The sequence below is a fragment of the Diceros bicornis genome, chromosome 10 (assembly GCF_020826845.1).
Source record: "Diceros bicornis minor isolate mBicDic1 chromosome 10, mDicBic1.mat.cur, whole genome shotgun sequence".
Classification (NCBI taxonomy): domain Eukaryota; kingdom Metazoa; phylum Chordata; class Mammalia; order Perissodactyla; family Rhinocerotidae; genus Diceros; species Diceros bicornis.
The window spans coordinates 27,989,098-28,011,569 of NC_080749.1; the positions used below are offsets into that span (position 1 = coordinate 27,989,098).

At 36.8% G+C, this 22,472-nt stretch overlaps 1 protein-coding gene across 2 annotated transcripts in view; it reads left to right on the forward strand.

Moving 5' to 3' along the window:
• The window catches only part of ARHGAP15 (Rho GTPase activating protein 15), a 588,967-nt gene that overhangs the window by 71,457 nt on the left and 495,038 nt on the right, over positions 1 to 22,472 (forward strand). For both annotated transcript variants that reach the window (XM_058548899.1, XM_058548898.1), the window contains 2 exons: positions 10,593 to 10,654; positions 22,062 to 22,149. In XM_058548899.1, the coding sequence (XP_058404882.1) occupies positions 10,593 to 10,654; positions 22,062 to 22,149 (150 nt within the window). The remainder of the gene's footprint in view (positions 1 to 10,592; positions 10,655 to 22,061; positions 22,150 to 22,472) is intronic.

A 22,472-nucleotide genomic window follows, 5' to 3' on the forward strand; every position in this document is an offset into this window, starting at 1 on the left:
TTTTAGTATGTCTCGGTGTCAGAAGTGAAATTTCTCAAATTGAACCCATCGTCACCTTCTTCCCAAACTGATTGCCCTTTCCATTGAGCCCATTTCTATTTGTGGAAAACATTTATCTAGCCTTAGAACATATTTTCTTTGGATCCTTTATTTTCTCTATAACCCTTCACATAAGTCACTATTTTCTGAAGTGGTTTCTCCACAATGGAGGTGATGCCCACATTTTTCTCCATGTGCACATGCACACCCTTGCCCAGGCCTCCAAATGCTTCTGATCTCACCTCCTACTCCACTCCCATACTCCACCATGCCTCTTCCACTGATCCTGTGAACAATTCCACACCAACCTTCTTTAAACAGTATCTTCATTATCTCATTTTCCTTGTCAAAACTTTCAACAGCTTCCTGTTTTCTATAGCATCAAGTCTGTAGACCTCTCTCATGGTCCCTGATTGACCTTATTTATTATCTACTCCCAAATACATACCTTCAAGCCAGGAATAGTAACATGATTAAGATGGCTCTTACCTTGAAGGAGCTTGGATTTTCTCTAACAATTACACTTCTCTCATCCCAGCACTCTTTTGTGTTGTTTACTCTTATTTCATGGGTAATAGGCTTGTTCCATTTCCAGACTATAAATGCTTTGAAGTTAGGGGCTATGACTTGTATTTTCTTTATATCGTGCTTCCCCTTACTTTGCTTTTGGCACTAGTATTTGTTTGGAAAAAGATATATTTGTCAATTGATTTAATAATAAGATATTAAAGGTTTATTAAAATAATATTGCTGATTGCAGATATTAATAAGTATATGCCTGGTATTCATAGTGAAAGTCAATTTTTCAATTTAATTAGATATAGCAGTATCTTGTTTTCAAAATTAATTACTCAGGTCTCAACTCAGAGAGCATTTTCTCTGGGAAGTATTTCTCTGATTGCTCAAATTTGAATCAGGCAGCCCTTTTTTATTCTGCCTCTGGAGAGCAGCTTGGCCTTGCCTCTATCTCTAAATTGCCTCTATCTCTACTCACACTAAAATGGCCTGTTTCCTTTTCTGTCTCTCTTAGTGACCTATAAGCTATTTGAGGGGAGGGCTATGCCTCACTCGCTGTTTTATTATTAGGAATTTGTATAAGTTCTGGCACAGAGTAGCTGTCCAATAAATAGGAAAGTAATTGTGTTTATTTTCCATAAATTTGGATTATAGGACAAATAAAGTGCATAAAAATAATTATAAAGAGTTGTATATTTTAAATATAGCACATGCAAATGTTTTCTCTGAAGTATTGGATGAAGTGTGGCAAAAGTTAGACTGAAAATGGAGCTTTGTGTGTGAGTATGTAATATAAATATAAATAGGCAATTATATGTATGCAAATATATATGCAATCATATGCAATTATAATTATGTTTGAACAATGCCTTAAGGTGTCTCAAATTTTTTACATAAAATATGTATATTAACTATGAATTTTAAAAATTCAACTTAAGGTTATTATTCAAATTTAATCAATAACCAATGGTGTATTTGTGCTATGCCTATATATCAAGCATAGGCTAATATTAAAGAAAAAATTAGAATATTCAGAAATTTTCTCAACTTAGCTTCCGAACATTAAGGTTATTTGTTGGTTTGCTGGCCTGTAGTTGGCTGTCTTGATGCAGTCTCAATACTTAATGAATGAAACTCATTTTGAATATCCCAAATTATGGATAGTATATTAATAGATAATGCATCTATGTGCTCAATACTCTATTCTAGGTCAGACAACCTTGCAAATGTGGCATTGGGAAGTACTGCTAAATAAAAGGCAAAAACAATAATTTGTTAAGCCCTTTAGTTTGCAATCTCTCTCTCACACACACACATACTCACACACATATACACACACACTGACACTAGCTCTATAAACTATTTTGGAACTACCAACAATTTTTCTTCCCATTCCTGACTTGGGTTTCCCTGAATCCTCTCTTGAGTACTTGTTTATCTTGCTTTATCTTGTGAACACAGGTTATATTCAAATTTCATCCATCAATCTCTACTTGAATTAAATTGCCTATTTAGTCTTATTTTAAAGACAGAAATGCTTATTTTTCCCACTACTCTAATTTATGAATTACTCAGTTATGATGGGCAATGCCAAAATAACCACCAATTCCTCCAAACAACAAATTCTGATTAGTTTTTAACTATCCTTTACTGTTTATACCAAGACGTGAATTATTTTCCAGAACCTATAAAGTTTTCTTTACATCTGACTGATTTAACTTTATATTCTTTTTACCTAAGTTCACATATTTTTTCCACAAATCTGGCATGTTCCTTACTTCCATCTCTACAACTCTCTTTCCTTCCTTCATGCCTCAGTGTTGCTTCCAGAATTATCCATAGATTCTTGCAGTAGGTTCCCTTGGCAGTACCTATCAGTATGAGACACCATATATGAAATAATATGCATTAAAACATTTTAGAAAATAATAAAATCTTTTAAGTTGGTGTTATTACTCATTATTTTTACCATATGGATCTTTGAGCTTATTTACGGCCAACATTTTGTGCTATATAAATCTCATTTCCTTATCTCTCATATTTAGAACTTCCCCGAACATTTTCCAGGAATCATGAGAGGCCTTGGCTTTAAGCATAACTGGCAACAGTATCCCATTAGATCTGCCTCCTTTGGAGGAAAATGATTCGCTTTACAAAAGTGGAATCTGCCATGCTGGGCGCTCCAATAGACGCTATCATTGTTTGGTAGCAGTGCTTTACCTCTCAATGTTCCCTTTAATAAAGGAGATTGTGACAACGTGGTTAAACAGAAGCATAATACATTTCTTTTCAGTACTGACAAAAATACATTCCCAATTGGAGTCTAAAATCTCAGGGAGGAAACCACCCAGTTCACTGACAGGTGACGTCATTTATGCCACATGGTATGCAAATCCGTAAGCTATCAATGCAAGAGACCTAAATTATTTTCTGAGAATCTGTGTGATTGCTTAACAAGTACTGTAATGCAGCAAAGATTTTAAACATGAAACGTCAAATATGCTAATATGCATTTGTTTCTTGATCTTATATATTCCATATTAGAACTCCTCATGAGACCTAATATTTTCAGAGCACTTTCCCTTCTTCCCCTAAAGAAATGTTTGAGAAAAATAACACTGTTTATAACATGTTAAATCTTTATCATCTTTATTTTTATCAAAAGAGTATAAGACATGTCTACGGATAACCCTGCAGGAGTCAAAAGCCTGTGGCAAGTTTTAGAGAATCATCTGCTACCTCCTGAGCTAGAAGGATTTGGAGGACAGAGCTCAGGAAGTTGCCATGGCTTGGAGGCAAAGCAGGCTTTTGCAGATAAACCTTAAGTCACAGATTCTACATTTTGGAGCCAGATATCATTGTGTGGATTAATTAATACTTGTGAGGGCTTTGAGGATGAAAGACATTGTGAGCATATAGTGTTTTCTTGTTTTGAAACAAAGGACTGCCGCCTTGGGGGAATAGTTCTATTGATCAGGCTGTGCTTTCTTTAAATTGCAAAAAATTTCCAAAAGCTCTTCAGTCTTTCAAAATTCGACTTTGGTAAGATAAAATTAGGTTTTCTGAAATAACATCCTCCCAGATCTTCAAGCTGGTATTATGTTAATAATAAATTATATAATTTAATAACTCTAATAGAAACGATCTCCAAGTTTTTATCATTTCATGTGCCCTTCCTTTTCTCAAACAAGGGTGTGTCTATTAATTCCGGTATTTGTTGAGGCCATCCCTGTGCCAGGCATTCATTGTGCTAGATTTAGGGTGTGAGATGATATGCTAAATAGTCATGTCCTTTTCTCAAGGGGCTTTCAGTTTAGAGAAGAAGGGATGTGTTAAACAAGTAAAGGAAGGCATCATTCTATAAGTGCAAATTACAAAAGCGTGCTATGACAACAGAAAAACAAGTTTCTATGAGAGAGGGAGAACCTACCTTGGATTAAGTAATTGTAAAAGCACTCTTTGAAAGGGACATTTAAGGAGATTTGCAGGGTGGATAGAGTTTGTCAGGGAAGAAACTGGAAGAAGAATGATGCAAACAGTAGGAACAGAAAGTGCAAAGGTCTAGAGGTCAGAGCAAAGTTGTTACATTTGAAAATCTTCAAGAAAGTCACACGGGCTAAAATAGGGAAATAAGTCAGGGAGTGTGGGGAGAGGGAGGCAGTGCTCAGATCACGAAGGGCATTGAGGTGATGGTAAGGAGTTTAGAAGCCATTAAAATACAGAAATGGGTTACAATAACTTCTCACATCCAGGTCCACATTTGAAATTCATTTAACTCTCCAGTAGAGAAACAACAACAACAAAAATGGTTATTAACATTGAGCAATCCTTTTCTTCCCTACTGCCTTGACTGAAATTACATTATAGCAAAACAATTGAATTATGCTAATAAATTGCCCAGACAGTAGTGGGGAAGGCCATTCTCGCTGAACTCCGATGACAGGCCAAGAAAGAGCAACACATTTAAGTCAAGGACACAAAGAAACAGAATTTAAGGAGGAGGAGAGAAACTGAAGAGGAGGAAGAAGAGGTGAGGTACAGGGAAAGCCTCCAGAAGGCTGAAGAAAGTTCTTGAGACAAAAAGAGGTGCCCTCATCAGACTGTTTCCCAAACAGAACTTGGATTTTTTGGTGTTGACCAAATGGAACACGCTGGTTATAAGATGAAAGGCTCAGGGAAAAGGCTACGGGGGGGTTTAAACATCAAATAGTAGCTTTTTCAAGATGACATTTTGATGAGTTAAGGGTAAATAAATCAGACACGTGTGGGTAAAATTTCCTTTGAAATACACAGGGGTTTAAAATGATGGGGAAAAGTACTTGGCAAACATAATATGCCCTTTGCCAAACCCAACATCTGAAAAACAGTTCAAGACACTCAGCGGAACCCCAAAGCCCAATGTGTTCTCTCATCCCGAGAGAGAGAAAGTAGGAGAGGGAGAATATCCATGAAAGCAGTGAGCAACATATATACTAAAAGGTATAAATAAGTTGCAATGAGCAAACCATGCCTAACTCTGAGACCCGAAATCAAGACCAGCTTTGCAAGAACTTTTTCGAGAATTCTTAGTTGCTCCCTGGAAAGCACCGCTCACGTACGACACAGCATCATTTTTCTTTGCTTTCTTCCTCTCTCTTTTTCATGTAACTATTGTATCCGACTTGAGAATTTTGGTTTACCACTTTTTAAAATTATGCACACAGTAAATTATGTATTTACCTTAGGCAAAAACATCAGATTTCATGTCTCTAAAAGCATCACATTTCATTCTTGAGCTATATGTGTGGTGATTGTAAATTTAAACATTTAAAATTTTTTTTAAGTTAGTACTTTCTATGATGCACAGATGAACTGGATTTTTAAGGTGATTTTTTTCCCTTGCTTTTATTTTTGTTCTTAATGGATTGCGTCCACTGCAAGTTCATATACTGGGTCAGCAGGTCTACTATAGCAAGAAAGCTAGAGCCACTACAGAAATAATTGGAGACTGAGAAGAGAAATGTAAGTAATGAGTCCCAGAAAGGAAAGTAGTGCCGCCTGAAGACAATGTCACAAGAAGGAAAGCCAATGGAGATAGGTAGGATGAATAAGTTCTGAAGACCTAATATACAGCATGATCATAGCTAATAATACAGCTAATAATACTGTATGGTATACTGGAAATTTGCTAAGAGAGTAGATCTCAGGTGCTGTCACCACAAGAAAGATAAAAAAAGGTAACTATGTGAGGAGATGGATGTAAGTAGCTTGATTGTAGTAATCATTCACTATGTGTATGTGTATCAAAACGTTATGTTGTTCACCTTAAATAAATACAATTTTTATTTGAAAAATAGAAAAATAATCAATTAAAAAAGAAAGCTAATGGAAAGAAGACAGAAATGTCTTTTTATGTGGGTAGGGGAGAAGTAAAGAAGAGATTTAAAAAAGAAAGAGAAGCATCATTTGGGGATAAAATGATATAAACAGATGTGTCCTCATTCTGTGCTTTTTAATGGAAATCATCTGAACAAACAAGATTATCAGCAAGTACTGTGGTCTATTAAAATTTCAGAAAAAATATAGCAGATTCCTCTTTATTAAATAGGAAAATAATTAAATGTTAAATGTGTGTGAAAATTATAGTAGCCCAGGGTTGTAGTTATAGAGAGATGATGCAAAGTTCTCCTAGGGGAAAGTTAGTTAGTCATACAGAAAGTTTCACAGTGTGACATTACTTAGGAGGGCTCACTCCACTTCAGGGCTAGGGCCTGTCTCAGTTTTGTGGATCTAGAAAAAAATTATATTTATCATTATTATCAGTGCTTATGAGGATGATGATACCTTGGGACTATCTCACAGTAACCAAATGTGTAAGAGTCTGATGTATAAACTATAATTCTGATTTATAAATTTATAATGGGGGATATGCTGATGCTGACTATTTAAGTCACCCACATTCTACATCAAAGGACCTAGGACGCTGAATTAGGAGTCAGATGGTTGTCAATGAATACAGAATCAGAACAAAGGGGAAAAGAAAAATAACCTAAGTACATCAGCAGAGCAAGGCAAAAGGGCTGTGGGGTTCTGGTGTTAAAAGTCAATCCCTTCTCATTAAAATCTGGTGAAAGTCTTAGATTCAGTTCATTTCCATTTATAAACATGTATTTTGACAGAATTCTTGGTAGAGTGGTGTAGATGAAAACCTATTGTTTTCAATTCTACTTCTTTTATCTGAGAATGATGTAAAGTCTTCACATAAAAAATTGCAGTATCTGTACTTACAGTTACAGACTGATCTTTCCACCATGATTGTTACCATTAATCAAAAGTTGTCTTCCACTCTCCTGCCTTGTCTATCCCCTCCAACTTAGGTTGGTAAACAGATGCTATCTGGATGTCCCACTGTCATTCATTCTTTTCATCTGTATCTCAGCATTGTTGTGTCTGCTGAGTACTTCCTTAATGCTGGCAGACTGGCTGGCATCCAACCTGGACAAATTGCTGATCTTTCTTGCCACTTAACATTAAACAGGGCTTCTAAGGACATTGGACAAATACTCAAGAAGCCAGATTCAGCATCTAAAGATTGGTTGACATTTCTTAAGTGTACATAGTTTAGAAAGTGCTACTACTTTAAAGAGCTCAAATTGGCCTAGAACTTGGCATGTAGTACCCTAAACTTAGACCTAAAGCTGTATATAATTTTGTAAATTACTAGAGACAAGACCATCTGAGTCCTAGATGACCAGCATGCTCAAACATAACTTATAGATCATTGTCCCTTCAGACCATGGCATTAACATAAAGTAGAAATCAGTAATTAAAATAATTGATAAGGTACCATATGCAAACCCACATACAAAATACATAGCAATCTTCTGTTTGCCCTAATAATACTTCTTTTAGCTCCTATGAGCCTCCCAGAATAACTGATACCTAGTGCCTGGGACATGATGAGGTATTTCAAAGTATGATAAGGAATAAAATAAGAAATAGTAAATATACCTCATGGAAGCTTTGCTTGCCAGCATGAGACTTAAAATAATACAGTGCTTTCAGTGTAGGAAGCCTGATTGGAGTTTTCTATTCCAGAGCAAAAGCTGGCCTGAATCTCTGAGATGTCTAGAGGGGAGTATCATAGACAGTCACTAAAAAATGAGGAACAGGAGTATCTTGAATGTCAGCTGACAAGGGTGTAAGCCTCAATAAGATTAAGACTGTCCTATTAACCTTTGCAGTCTCACTGTGAGCAGAGTAGCTGGCATTTAGGGGAAAGAGGTGCTACTAGTTGAAAATTTGTTGCTAGAATGAATGAGTGTACATCAAGTATGGAAGAGACAATGAAGAAAAATGAACACCTGATCTCAGAAGTGGGAATATGTTGGTTGTACATGATGGTTGTACATGTATATAGCTACATGTAGAAATGTGCATGCAGGTACATGTAGATATGTAAAAATATGCATGGTAGTAGTAAGAATAGTAGGTAAGAGTACATCATAGAAGGCTTATTAGCTTCTTCTAATGACCTGGAAGGCAATCTGGGCTCTGGAAGATGATATATGAGAAGATAACTGACTTGCTATTCACCTCTTCCTCCTTCCTTTTCCTGGGGCCTCTGTATGGTGGTGCCTGGTAACTCTATTGCATTGACTCAAGACCATGGGGACCGGCTCAGCGTGTTTGATGGCATGATGTCACATTTATAGAGTCCTGACATGAGAAATCTAGCCCCTGGCCTCAATCTCTGGTATCCTGGAGGGCCAGCAGTGTTTGGAGGAAATTACTTATGTATTCAAGGGGAGAGAATTTGCTTGTGTTGATTTCTCCCTGCAAGAGTATTAGCTTTTTCTTGTCATATTTCCCTACTCTTTTTAGAGAAATGGTCATCAACAACACATCTCTGGGTACTAAGTGTCCACCGAGTTTAGTAAATTTTTTTGGGAAAAAAGCAATATTCTTAGCTGAGAATGTATGCACCAATTTTTATGAGGGTTGAGAGGTTTTGTAGCTTTTTGGTAGATAAATTCAAGCTTTTAGTAATTATTTTATTTTCATCAGAAGAAAGCTCAAGTAAGACAATGAATTTTGTCTATGATTACACAACAAAATTTCTCAATATACGTTCCTAAAGAAAAGGACCTCATCTGTGATGTTAATTGCTACTGAAAACATCTTTCTTCCAAACATTTGTAGAAACCAGAGATGCCCAGAGTTAAACACTGAACTTATTATACTTGTTTTAGGGGTACACAAATAAGATTTCCCGGCACCAAGAAAAAGTGAGAGTATACATAGAATAAAAGGTGGGAAAAGCAAACAAATAGAGGTACTCAAATACAGAAAAGGCACTATTGAACACCATGACGGTAAAAATTATCCAAGAAAGCTTCCTTAGACTCTTTTGTACTTGTGGAGAACATGGTAAAGTAAAAGAATTTTTCTGGAAATGTAGATGTGTGAAAAATACTTTGCTATGATTATCATAAATCATCATTATTATCTTCATCATTATTTATTCAAAAATGTATTCATCAAATGTATTTTGAAAGCTAAGCACTGTGCTATGTATTAGGAATATAATAATTAATGAGTCAGAAAAGATCTCATGTATATCAGAGTGAGTCTTGTAAATAGCCAATTCTTTAACTGATGAAATTATAGTTGTTTGGGGTAACTCTTTGACCCCCAAATATCTCCTCCTTTCACCTGTCATAATGCAGATGGATTTTTTGTGGGGCTTGTCCAGTTTCCTATAAAGATTTAAATAAGTATTTAAATATTCCTTCATTCGCCCACTCATTTGTTCAATTGTGTATTATTGTGGCTATTGGTGCTAGCAAGTACTCTAGGTGCTGGGAATCCAGGTGTGAAAGGTGGAGTGGCAGCACAGGTGCAGACACAACCAAATAAGTGGACAATTACAATAGGAGCCAAACAGTGCTGTGATAGTGATCATGGCAGGATGAAAATGGAGATTCAGGACAGGGGCACCTAAAAGACACTGCAGGGGAATCAAGGAAGGACTCTCTAATAAGAGACAAATTGCATTTTAAAGTGGATGTAATTTATTTAGGAGTCTGTGAGACGGAGCTGTGGTGGAGGTAGAGCAGTACAGTCAGGGGAAAGCTTATGTGGTGGCACTGAGAGAGTGTGGCCCTTCAGTATTGGGCAGGTGACTTCTTAAGGCTTTTAGCATGTAGCACGGGGGAGAAGGATGTCAGCAATTCACCAAGAGTGAAAAGATGGAACACAGGATAAGGACTTGGGTTAGGGGTGTGGGACAAATAGTAGAAGGTAGAAATAGGGAGCTACAGAATGAAAACACCTATTATAGACTTTGCTGGGAGTCAACACATCACAATATGCATTGTGCATTTATTTAGCCTAGAATTCCACAAAAAACTCTGTGGAGTTATAACGAATTGTTGAATCTCCTTAAGAAACATGCAGCTGTATTAGCAATGAAAGCCCATAAATACTAATAGGCAGCAAGCCCACATCACGGAAGAAGATAATGAGGTAGTGTTTCTACAGCATCTTTTGGTAACTGAATGAAACGCATGAACTGTCACTTTTTAAACCATCTCACTTCCATGATTCAACTGGCTCAGTTACCTGGTCCCATTGAATTCTTCTCACTTCCAGGCCTCAGCAGGTACATGTGGAAGTGCGATGAGGAGGGAAAAGAAAAAACTTTTTCAAGGATGATCGGTATAATTAAGGAAGGCATTAAATTTGTCTTTGTCTTACCATTGTTAATCAATTCTGTAAGCAAGTGACTTCAATGCCCAGAAAGGAAAGTGAGTAAAGGTGTATCACTATCTAACAAATCATTCACATTACTCTTTGTAATCTTTCTTTTGGATATTTAACGGCTTGTAATGACTATGATCGTGCGGGCACTTCCCATAAGCTATATATGCATTATTAATGAAGTTCTATGACTGGAAACTTCCATCACTGCAATGACTCTTGGAAAGCATAGGTTCATTCAAACTAATAGTGCATAGGAGTTTGTCACAGTTTTAACGTATGCATTCTTATTGCAGATGGTTGAAAAAGAAGGTTATCTTCAAAAAGCTAAAATTGCAGATGGAGGAAAGAAACTAAGGTAATGAAAGTTCTTTAATTCACTTTTATATAACTATGCTAGTTCCCCGTCTCCTTAATTGATGTCACTGCTATTGTTTGGAAAGGAAGGCCCTATGGTACAAAACTAGAATATTTCCCTCTGCTGTCACTATGATCAACACTATTTTTAATATAATTATAGATTTCCAATAAAGCACTACTTTCTATATTGCTGCACAGAATATATAAATGATATGGTTCTTGTCCTCCTGGGACTTGAAATCTTAAAAATAAAAACAAAGAAATAAGATAATGCGTCTTGATTTCTAGGATTAACAGATTAGGGGATGAATGGATTTATTTTGCAGTTATAATAATCTCCCTGCAATACATTGGGAGCGTAATTTTTTGAATGATGGAGGATTTGAAATACTTTTGTTGCTCAAATAAAAATCATTTGAGAAAAGTAAAAGGAAAATAAAATCATCTGTTAGATAAAAAGTTGGAAGTTACTGCTTTTGGAGGTGAAGATGACCTCAGAGTAGGTGAGAGAAATGAGAAAAGGTATTTTTCCTCAGGCAATAACAATAACAAAAACTTTGAAGGAAAAAAGAAGATCGATAAGAGGGTAGAGAAAGATGCTAGACATTTTGCATGTGTGGGATATTTAGAAATAATCATCTCCATTTCAGAATTTTTGCTATTTCCCACGTAGGTCCTATTATATATTTAGCTTTGTGCTAGGTGATACGCAAGCTACAAAGATACATAGTAAGTGCTCAAATTGGGAGACAAGACATTTACTCAGGACTGTATTACTAACAGTTAAAACCGTAAAGGATAAATGTACTAATTAGCTACACAATGGGACATTTGTTAATTGTATAATACAATTCATTACTAGAATAGCACTCTGGCCAACACTAGGGAATGAAGTATGCTTTTGTTTGCTGTCTATAATGGAGTATGTATACACTTATTTAAGAGAGGTAAAATTGGAGAAAACTATCATTCGTAATTCCACTGCTTAAAGCAGCTATTTCAATTTTAAAGAACAAGCACTATTTTATGTCCATATTGTGTCTTATTCTGGGACAGTGGACAGAGCCTCGAACCCTCTGCTAGACTTCCTTTGCAGTAACCCTGCAGCCACCCTCCCTTGAAGGGTCCAGGAGGGAGATGCACAGGAGATAAGATCAAATGCAAGGCTAGTTTAAGAGACTAGGCTAGTCCCCACCCCAGTGGAGAACCTAGCTTAGTGAGTTGGGTTCTGAAAGGTCAACAGGAGGGATTCTTTGACTTTGACTAACCAACCTAGTGTCCTCCTTTTCCCCTGACCTCACTTTCAATTGTATCAGCTCACGGAAGGTGTGTGGAGGGTGCAGCGATGACTCTTCCCCAGATGAATAAGTCAGGACCCTTTCTTACCTTACCAGCCAAGTGGACAAAAAGTCCAAAGAGGGACAGAAAAGGACCCAAGGTCTTGTCTGTGTTATCACTGCAGGCCTTCATTGGGGCTTCGTAGGAAAGAGGAGGTGACAGCTTTAGTCACTCTCACCCTCCAGCCTTATGCAAGGAAGAGGAGCGGATCCTAAAAGGAATTTCAAGAAAACAAGACGATGTCCCAGCATGGTGGTTTTGTAAAGTGTCCTTGCCTATAAGCCATTAATAAACCATCCTTATAAATTTTTTTCCTAGAAGGTAGTGTCAAGAAAAAGCAGAGGAGTAGAATAGTCCCTTTTCCTAACCAACTCACATGAACATATTTTTAGATAGTTTCAAGCAGTGTGTATACCCTTTTGTATTTGTTTCATTTGTTGTTACTTTAATCAGTTGGCATACCATTTCTGTGTTCTAGTTTAAATTCATATAAACATTAGTTTGTGCTCTGTTTTATTGTTATTTCAATCAGTTTGCATACCACTATGCATTCTTTCATCTTTTTTCACTTAGAGTTATATAAATTTTAGTTTTCCTTTTTTTCTTTTTTTAACCTCAGGTGCACAGAATTGAGTTGTTTATACTCTTCAGTGTGTGGCCTTGTATTATCATTATTCTGGGCAAGACCCCTAGCTGGTTTTATTTTATTCTCAGTCTCCAATCCTCACTTCAATCCCCTGTAGAATGTGTGTTCATCAAATCCACTCTCCATCTATTTATTTGGCTATATGTGTGGCATTCTAGAAAATAGTGTGTAGTTGTGAGTAGGGGAATGTGTTCTAAATTGCATAAGTCTTTTTGTGTTATAAATCTCATTCTGTTTCTTACTACTTTCATTCAGTGTTAGTGTTGGATATCTATCTATACTTAAGAATGTACTTAAAATGAATTCATTTCTTCCATCTCCTGCTCATTTTGCTATTGTGTACATGCACCAAATTTTACTTAGTCAGTCCCCCAGGAGTGGACACCTAAATTGTCCCTAACTCTTCCATCTCAAACAACATTGCAATAAACCACACGTGTATGTCTCCTTACAAACCTGTTAGGAATTCTCTCTGGAGTATAGTCCCAGGAGTGAAGGATTGCTTGGTGTCAAGGTACACACATTTATAAATCCATTGAGTGCTGCTGCAGACTTTCTCCCGAATGAGTGCATCCATTTGCACTCTCTCTGCAATGCAGAAGGGATCCCGTCTCGCCATAATCTCATCAGCATGTGGCATTATATAACTCTCAGTTTTGCAAGTTAATGGCTACAGAGCATTACTTCAGTGTTGCATTTATTTTTATTTCTCTGATTGGTATTTCAGTTGAGCATCACTTCATCCATTTAGAGCCAGTCAGGTTCTGAATTCTGAGACTTGCCTATGCATGAACTCTATTTTTTACTGAGTTTCTCACTTTTTATTTTTTTTTGAGAGAACTCCTAATATACCCTAGGTAGTAATACCTTGTCAGCTTTAGACTTTGCAAATATCTCCTCCAAGTCTCTCACTGTCTAATTACCTTGCTGATGAAAGTTCTCAGTGACCAGAAGTCTTTAAATTTGATCCATATTGTTCTATAATTTTATTTTTTATTATTTGTGGGGTTTGTTTTTGTTTTTATTATAAACACTTTACAAATTGAACATAGTAGATATAGTCACCATGTTTAATAACATATAATATCCCACCATGTTAATGGGACTGGAATATACCAAACCATTCCTGCACTCTTCTTTTATTTTATTTTTAAGTTGATTCCAGTTTTATACTAAAATAGTTATAATTGTAACTGTAGGAGGAGTAAACCTCCTACTGCTTGTCAATTTTTCTTTTATATTTTCTTAAGATAAATTCTAAGCCTGGATTATTTGATTAAATTGCATGACATTTTTTAAAGACTGTCATGGATTGCCATAGTGCTTACCCAAGGAGTCTGTATGTTTTTGTACTTAGCAAGAAAATGGTCAGGTTAATCATAACTTTGAAAAATTGTGTAGTTTTCATCCCATTGATAATTTAGTAACTATTAAATAGTATACCATAGTTACTATAATTTGTATTTATTATGTAAAATTTCTTTTGATAGCCTTTTCCCCATTTATCAAGGGACTTTATATCTTTTTATACATTTTAATGAGTTAATAAGCAATAGTAATAGATGCTTACTCTGAAGCACTTGGCTAAATGCTATACCAGTAATACTGAAATAATACTCAAAGATAGGCTGTATTACTATTTTCAATTTTACAAATGGAGAAACTTGGTCACTTGTTTTAACTTCTCCTTTCCCCCAAATCTTATTGTATGTATAGTTACTAGCAGATTTTAGACTGGTCCTCTGTTTGAAGTAGGTTAGTTTTTTTTTCTCTTGCTAGAAGCCATTTCAGGCCAGGGAGCAAATATTGTCCTTTTATTTCGTACCATCAACAATACCAAGGGTTTCAATTGTCACTTAACAAATATTATTTTATTAATCTCTATATCGTTTTCTACTCATAAATCCATGACAGGTCATCCACATCATGTATTGTGTCTGTATTTTGCTTCCTCCTCCTCCTCTTTTTCCTTTTTCTTTAGCTTCCCTCTTTCATATATTTTCTCTTTCCCTTTAAGAAAAGTTTGACCTATCTCTGAATATGAACAAGAGCAGGTGAGAGAAAGGAGAACTCATTGGTTGTACCTTACATTCATAAAGGACCATAAATTTAGCCTTATTTTGAAATGAAGTTCTACAAGTTTCCCCAGTGATACACAGACAGGATTGAAAGCCAAATACATTCAACATTCAACTTTAATTTTTAATTGTAAATGTTGAAAATATGCTTTAAATTTTCTGATGAAGTTTAGAAATTCCTTCATTTGGAGACTTCCATCCCCAAAAGTGAAGCCGCCCAGGCATCTCTGTAGCTCTGTGAGGCCCTAGTGGAAAGTTATTTTCAATATTTTAATTTACAAAAGGCACCAGACAGCATGTATGGTATTTCAGTACCCTTATCTCTCCCTCTACATCCTTCACTTCATGCCTGCCCCTCTGTCATCTCATCTGTGGCTCTGTACATCTTATCACATGTAGCTTCTCACTCTGCTCTGTTCTTCAGACTGGTATGGGAAGAAGTACTTGTTGGGGGAAAGATGGACAGAAGAGGGGTGTGGAAGGAAATGGAATAAAGGTGGTGCAGTGGTTATGTCTATGGGTGCCCATTTTCATCCTAGAGCCCATAGCTCTTAGATCTTTGTTTTTATTTGTTTTCTTTGTTTTTTTAACAATTGTTACTCAGAATAGACTTCTTTTAGAACCTACTAAAGTACCATCCAGATGTGAACTTATTTTTTCTTTAGCACTTTCTGCTCAGGATTCCAATAAATTTTTCCAGGCTGAATCTGTCTGTCTCTCTTTTTATGCTCAGGAGTGAGGACTAGAGGGGAAGTTTGGAGAGTACGGAATATAGAAGTTAAATTGTAAAAGGTTGCTTTAGCTTTAGGATTTCCATGATAATGCTCTATTATAATTTTCAATATCTGAAAACTCTTTGAATATATAAAGCTTTTACATTTCTTGCAGTAGTGACAGAGATGTGTGTATTTACACCTCAGTGTCTCTCTGACTCTCATTTTAGCAGTGGCAAATTATAAGAAGTTTAGAATGTGAGAGAGAAGAAATATGTTCCTAATCTACCATTTTGAGAACAAGTCAGAACATTTAACAGTGTCTGTGGGATTTGGCGGTGAATCAGTCAGGGACGCTAGAGTCAATCACTTTCACTCCCACCACTGGTGCAGAATCAAGTCAAATCCAGTGTGACCAAGTCAGACAACAAAGGCACGTGCCCCAAAGAGAGTCTGAAATTTACAGAGTAATCTCACATATATTTTCCTCTCTTTGGTTTGCCTCAGCGCCATTACCTAAAGGCGGCAGAGGAGAGGTGAGTGTAGGATATAAAGCTTTGAGATTAGAGCAAATGAATGTGTTAAACCTGAGCTCACTTTAACAGATTCTTACGATGGTAATGAATATTTTAAGAGCCATTTTCCATCAAGCGTTCTTCAGATAAGCAGTTACAAAGTTGCTGTAATTATGTGCTGCCATCCGGTGCCCATTTTGTAGAATGCAAAGAGTTTTCGGCCAAGCTGATGCCTGTATTGAGTTTTTTTGGTTTTTCTTTTTTTAGAGTTTTTTTGCATTTGCACCTTTACAACTCAGGATTTGTTTTAGAAAAGTTATGTGAAGTGTCTCACTTGGAGAAAATGTCCCACCAATTGTATAAATTTCAAATATTTGTCCTTTTTAGAATTTATTCCTTTCTCCTTCCTAATTCTATTGTCTTTTTCCCCCTCAGTTGTGTTTTATTTTGTGACCAAAAAAAATTAAAATGAATACTTGTATTTCTTGTCCCAGGATCTGTTTCCTGCACTGAATTTCTAACATCAATATCAATCCCTCATCTGATTGTTACCTGTAAATTTGTGTGGAGACTATATCACCTATTCCTGGAATCTTTGACTGACTAAAGTTGGATATTTCCTGACCTATATGTCTTACTTAACACTCAAGTCTATCCAACAGCTTGGTTTTTATCCCTCTGTGTGGAAAACTAAAGAATGCCCTCAAAGTTAAGATGATGAAATGTTAAGGCATTAAATAGCTCCCAATGATGGATGAATTTACCTGCTGACTGTCATGGAAAGGGAGGGATGAAAGGGCTTGCAGTTAAGCATTGAAGACAGCCCAGGTCAAGCTAAAAAGTGGCCTTACTCCTAGGAGAAAGACGTCCAAGTACTTTTTTGACAGCAGTTGTGTATCTTCCTCTCTCAGAGCCTATCCTGAGGCTCTGCATAGACATGCTCACTATGACTAAGGGAGAGCTGCATGCCACCCACTCTAGAGACAATTGATACAGCGGAATGAGCATGGCCTTCAACTCCAGGAGACATGGCCTGAATCCCATCTTTATGACTTCTATGTCCCTGGGTAGGAGGCAGCCTCACTGAGCTTCAGTTTTCTCATCTGTAATATGAGGGTATCACCCACGCCCCAGTGTTGTTTGGAGGATTTGTTTCCCTGTTTATTGCCTGTCTCCCCTGAGTTAAAGGTAAACTCCTTGGGGTCTCTCTTATTTGCCTTTATATATTCAGTCCTTGGAATTATGTCTATCATGTGGTAGATGCTCAATAGATGCTTGTGGCTGGCTTAGTGATTAAATTACTTGACACATACAAAATACCAGGTGCCACACCTAGGGCAGAGTGGGACCAATGCATGCATAATAGCTCATCTTATTGGTACGTCTGAGAAGTTAGGAAGACCTCTAGGGAAGCTCAGATATTGCCACTAGAATTATAAATTAGAAAAAAATGTATTAAACCAGAAGCATTAGATGATTTCTAAAAAATGCTGGGAATGACATATCAAAACACTAGGGACCTAAGGGACAGAGAAGAGAAATGCAGGAGGTGGGGGCTTTTGCAGTCCTTGTTGTGAATAACAGCGAACACAGAGTAGGAAAAGTCCAGATGTGTGACCCTCCTGAAATTTGAGAACCCGTATATTCTTTTACTCAAAAACCTTTAATAAGCACCTACTAAATGTCAGATACTGTGCCCAGAAGTGGGAAAGCTCTAAGAGGTTAAGGACGGTGTCCATCTCTTTGGGGGAGCTAGGGGAGTACAGGGACTTTCTTTCCATTCTGAAAATTGCTTCATCCTTGAAAGGTCTGTTTTAAAAGTTTCAACAGAAACTGCTAGACTCACCTGTCCTGGCTAAGCCCTCTAAGCTTGCAGGAGTAACTCACTTCCTGAGCTGTCTCTTAATATACTGAGCAACAGTCACCTATAAGGATTTGGTTGCATACAGAAAGCACTACAGGTTCAAGTCACAGCAAAATCCTGCCAATTGACCCTTTTCACACTCTCTCCAGAGCTGACAATGCCGTCAAAAGGCTCACTGCGTTAGAGTAACTGGGTGAGAAAGCTCTTCCACAGATATCCCGAGAACTACAGGCAACACAATGTGCCAAACCCATCAGATGAGACTCGACTGGACAGATATCGTGAGGAAAATGGTCAAGTCTCTAGAGGACTTCATTCAGGGATCAAGGTTCCAAACGTTAAAAGTTGTTCCCATTAGGTGAATTCTCAGCCACTCCCAGACTAGAGGTTTTTGACTTGCTTTCTGGTTTTATGCTCCCTACTGAGTGCAGGTAAGTCTGCTCATCACAGACCGGAATAATCCCCGAGCAGGAAAGAGACAGAGATGCCACCATCAGGAGCACACCCCCGCTGCCAGCTTCTTATGAGGAGTTGAATAGTCTATCACGTGACTCCTTTAAATCAGTGCAATTTCAAAGGGAAGAAAAGAGCTTGGGAGTGGCAGGCCTTTACCCAACTCCTCTAATCAGCATCTGGTAACATAGTTAATAAGAGAGCCCAGATGGCTTGTACCTTGTCACAGGCTGTGCACACTAGCTTTTATAATTTGAGAATTTTGACCAAACTATGGCAAAATTTGACACTGACAATCTCCTTAACCTAGACAGTACTGCTTAATCCTTAAAAAAAGACAGCATAAATTCGTGAACAGACTACAGGCTTCGGAATCAGAGAAACTGGATTTGACTCTAAATCTAAGTGTGTGGTCTTAAATAAGTTACCTAAACTCTCTGAACCTCATTTTCCCTGTTAGGAAATGGACATATTACTACCTTCATCATCTTTTTTGTGACGCTAAATCTCCACTAGACAATCAAATTTATACTAGGTACTCAAAATAATTTACGTTAGTTGTAATTTTAAAAGAGATCATGGAAAAAACTGAAATGAAATCAGAGCATCTAAGGTTGATAACAGCATTTTATTCTTCCTTTTGAAATGAAATTATTTTAAACAAATTGTAAAAATCTTCACTCTTATTCTAATACCATAAAGACATTGTTTCCAGTTTACAGATTCAAAACGAAATAGCACTGTATGTTAACTGTCAGAGCAAATTTATATTACTAAGGCTCCAAAACCTGCAGTTTTTACCCTCTTTGGCTTGTTCATCAGATTCACCTAACAGGGAACATTTCACAGCAGTTCAGAGTCCTAACAGAGAACCACGAGATAATTGAATTTCATGCAACTTCAGTTCTAACCAGTTCCAGCTCCAAGTTTAAGGAAGGGGAGAGTAATGCCAACACATTCTGTAAACGATCAACATCTGAGAAAGATTCAAATCAGAACCATTTATCCAGGGCTTGCTATATACAGGAAGCAAATAAGGTATAGTATCTCCCTGCCAGGAGAGAAAAATATAGTGGGAAATATAAGAGGCAGGTTAAACATGGGTTCCATCATGTTTGAGGGTCTTCCATACTCCCTGATCACATACCGTCGACATAAGGAGTGGAGATAAACGATGCCCAGTCTAGACTAACAGTCTTTCCAGTGTTTCCTTTTTGTCTATCTGGGGTCATCTAGTATTATGACCTGCATAAAGAGAAAGCTATGGCTGCTCCAATTCACCTTGCTGCTGCTAGTGCCTAAAAAGAGAAATGGGCACTAGGGTGAAGGATAGAAAAGGTCTAGGTGGTTTTCTTTCTGTTATTTTTGTTTCCCACCTTTTTCATCATTTGATTGAAAAAGTGACTCTTCATTTGAAGACTAGTGGGTCTGAGAACATAGTTTTCACATTTGCATGCTGAAAAATACAAAGTGTGTTTTTGTTTCTGTTTATTGTATTTTTTTTTTAGGAAGATTGGCCCTGCGCTAACATCTATTGCCAATCTTCCTCTTTTTCTTTTTTTGTTTTTCCTCCCCAAAGCCCCACTACATAGTTGTGTATCATAGTTGTAGCGTTGTAGCTTTTCTATGTGGAACACTGCCTCAGCATGGCTTGATGAGCAGTGAGTAGGTCCCTGCCCAGGATCTGAACTGGTAAACCCCAGCCTACAAAGCAGAACGCGAAAACTTACCTGCTACGCCACGGGGCTGGTGCCAATGTGTTTTTTTTTTTAACACAATGGTGAAGCGTTAAGAAAGCTTCAAGCATGTAACAGCAACTTAATCTTGTTGTAAATATTAACTTGACTGAATCAAAGCTATCCTTTAATCAAGCCCGTAGATTCTAAGAGGCAAGTGGAAATAAATTACACAAAGATCATGAACGGTCGTTTTAAACATATTTTTGTGTAGTTTTTTATTCACCTGAATAAAGTCTTTCTGTAAACTTTTTTTGACCACTTTTGTAGAATGAATTTAGCTATTTTGAAATGTGTTAAACCAAAGCAAATAGCAGCAATATGAGATAATGGATAGAAAGTTCTGTATATTAATCTCCTTAATGTTTTACCGTCTAAAAAAGGGCCTTCTTCGTGACATGAATATACATATATAATTATTGAGGTGATACATGTTTAATGCAGGAAATTTGATAAACAAGACGAAATACAAAGGAACGTTGAAAGCTGTGATTTCACCACCTGATTTAACTATTGTTATATCCAGCTTTTTTGCCCCATGCCTAAGCTCAATCATTGACTCAATAAATATATATTTAGTGCCTGCTCTTCCAAGGCAGTGTGCTAGGTGCTTGGGGATACCTCTGTAAAGATAAAACGCTTTCTATCATTCTGCGCTTTTTTTTATTTTAATGGAGGAGATAGAGGTGAAATTTACAAAAATTATTTTTTAATTGATCATAAGTGCTATGTGAGGGAGTCATGGAAGGCACATTTGAGGATGTAGTATTTGAACTTCCGACGAATGAGAGTTAATAGTTAGAAGGGGCTGGGGGCTGGCCTGGTGGCATACTGGTTAAATTCCCACTCTCCACTTCAGCGGCCCAGGGTTCGCAGGTTCAGATCCTGGGCGTGGACTAGGTATTACCCATCAAGCCATGCTGTGGCAGCATCCCATATGCAAAATAGGGGAAGATGGACACAGATGTTAGCTCAGGGCTAGTCTTCCTCAGCAAAAAGAGGAAGATTGGTAACAGATGTTAGCTCAGGGCCAATCTTCCTCACCAAAAAAATAAAAATAAAAAAAATAATAATAATTAGAAGGGGTTGGGATGGGTGAGGACAGTCTTAGGTAAATAGCACAGCATGGTGTTATGAAGTACATATTTTATTGTGGTCTGCATTAAAATCTTCCCGTATCAGAATTCTTCTACAGCATAGGGTTCATTATTCCATTATATGAATCTATTATATGCAAGTTACATAACCAATCTCTTATTTTTTGATATTTTAGGTGCAGAATTAAGAAATAATGATGCACTTCATTCTTGTGGACACAGCTTTAACAACTTATGAGATGATTTCTTTAGGATAAATTTAAATTTATAGGAATGGACTTGTTTAGTCAAAAGACATACACATTTTTAAAGATTTCTTAAAAACGTATTGCCAAATTCACTCCAGAAAAGATGTGTTAGTTTACACTGCCATCAAAATTTTATGAGAATCCATTTCTCCATACCCTTAGTAACCTTTGGTATTATTCCTTCTAATTCTTGCCAATTTGATTGGCAAAGAGGGAAAAAACGTTTCACTTTTTATTTGCATTTATTTGATTTCTAGTGAGATTCAACGTTAAAAAATATTTTGAACTAGGCAGTGACACCTTAGCTGGTTAGTTTTTCAGACTCTGAAATATACTAAACCAATGAAGAGAAGTAACAATGAAGGAAAGGGTTTTGAGTCCTTTTTACACTTTGCTATTTTTGGCTGTAGAAACATGGATTTTTTATGGAGTGGGGCCGTGGATACACAAAAATTGATTTTTAGTAGATGAAAAAGATTTTGGGAAGATCTACAAATTGAAAAAATTTTACTATAAATGCCATGATCTTTAAAAATTACAGAATGTCTTTATTGCTACCCAAATTCCACACCACCTATAGATTTTAATAAAGAAAAGACTTTTCGGAATTCTAGTTAAAAATAAAGATGGTCTCTACTCATTCCAAATGTTGCTCATACTGTATTTGTAAATGATTTTTTCAAGTGATAATGCTTTTTCTCTTTTTTTTTCCCCAAGAAAAAATTGGTCTACTTCCTGGATTGTTCTTTCTAGTCGAACAATTGAATTTTACAAAGAATCTAAGCAACAGCCTCTGTCTAACATGGTAGGTCATTCTCTGTTTCTACTATTATCATCTTTAAAGAAATATTGTGGAGTTAAAAGTTGAGGGTTATCAGAAATCACACTAAAGCCTCCAAGCTACCAGCATCTGAAAGCAGATAGAGGAAATGACTCAATAAACTTTTAATCAGATGAAGGGAAAATAGAACTTAGTGTCTGTTTTATTAAGTGGTGCATTTGGAGAATAATCACAAAATGAGATGAACGGCGAGCAGCTATCTAGTAATGCGAAGGTAACACTTTAAATTAAGGTGCCATTTATAAATGCCTTATTCTTATTTATGAAATGATCACTAAATGCAGCTA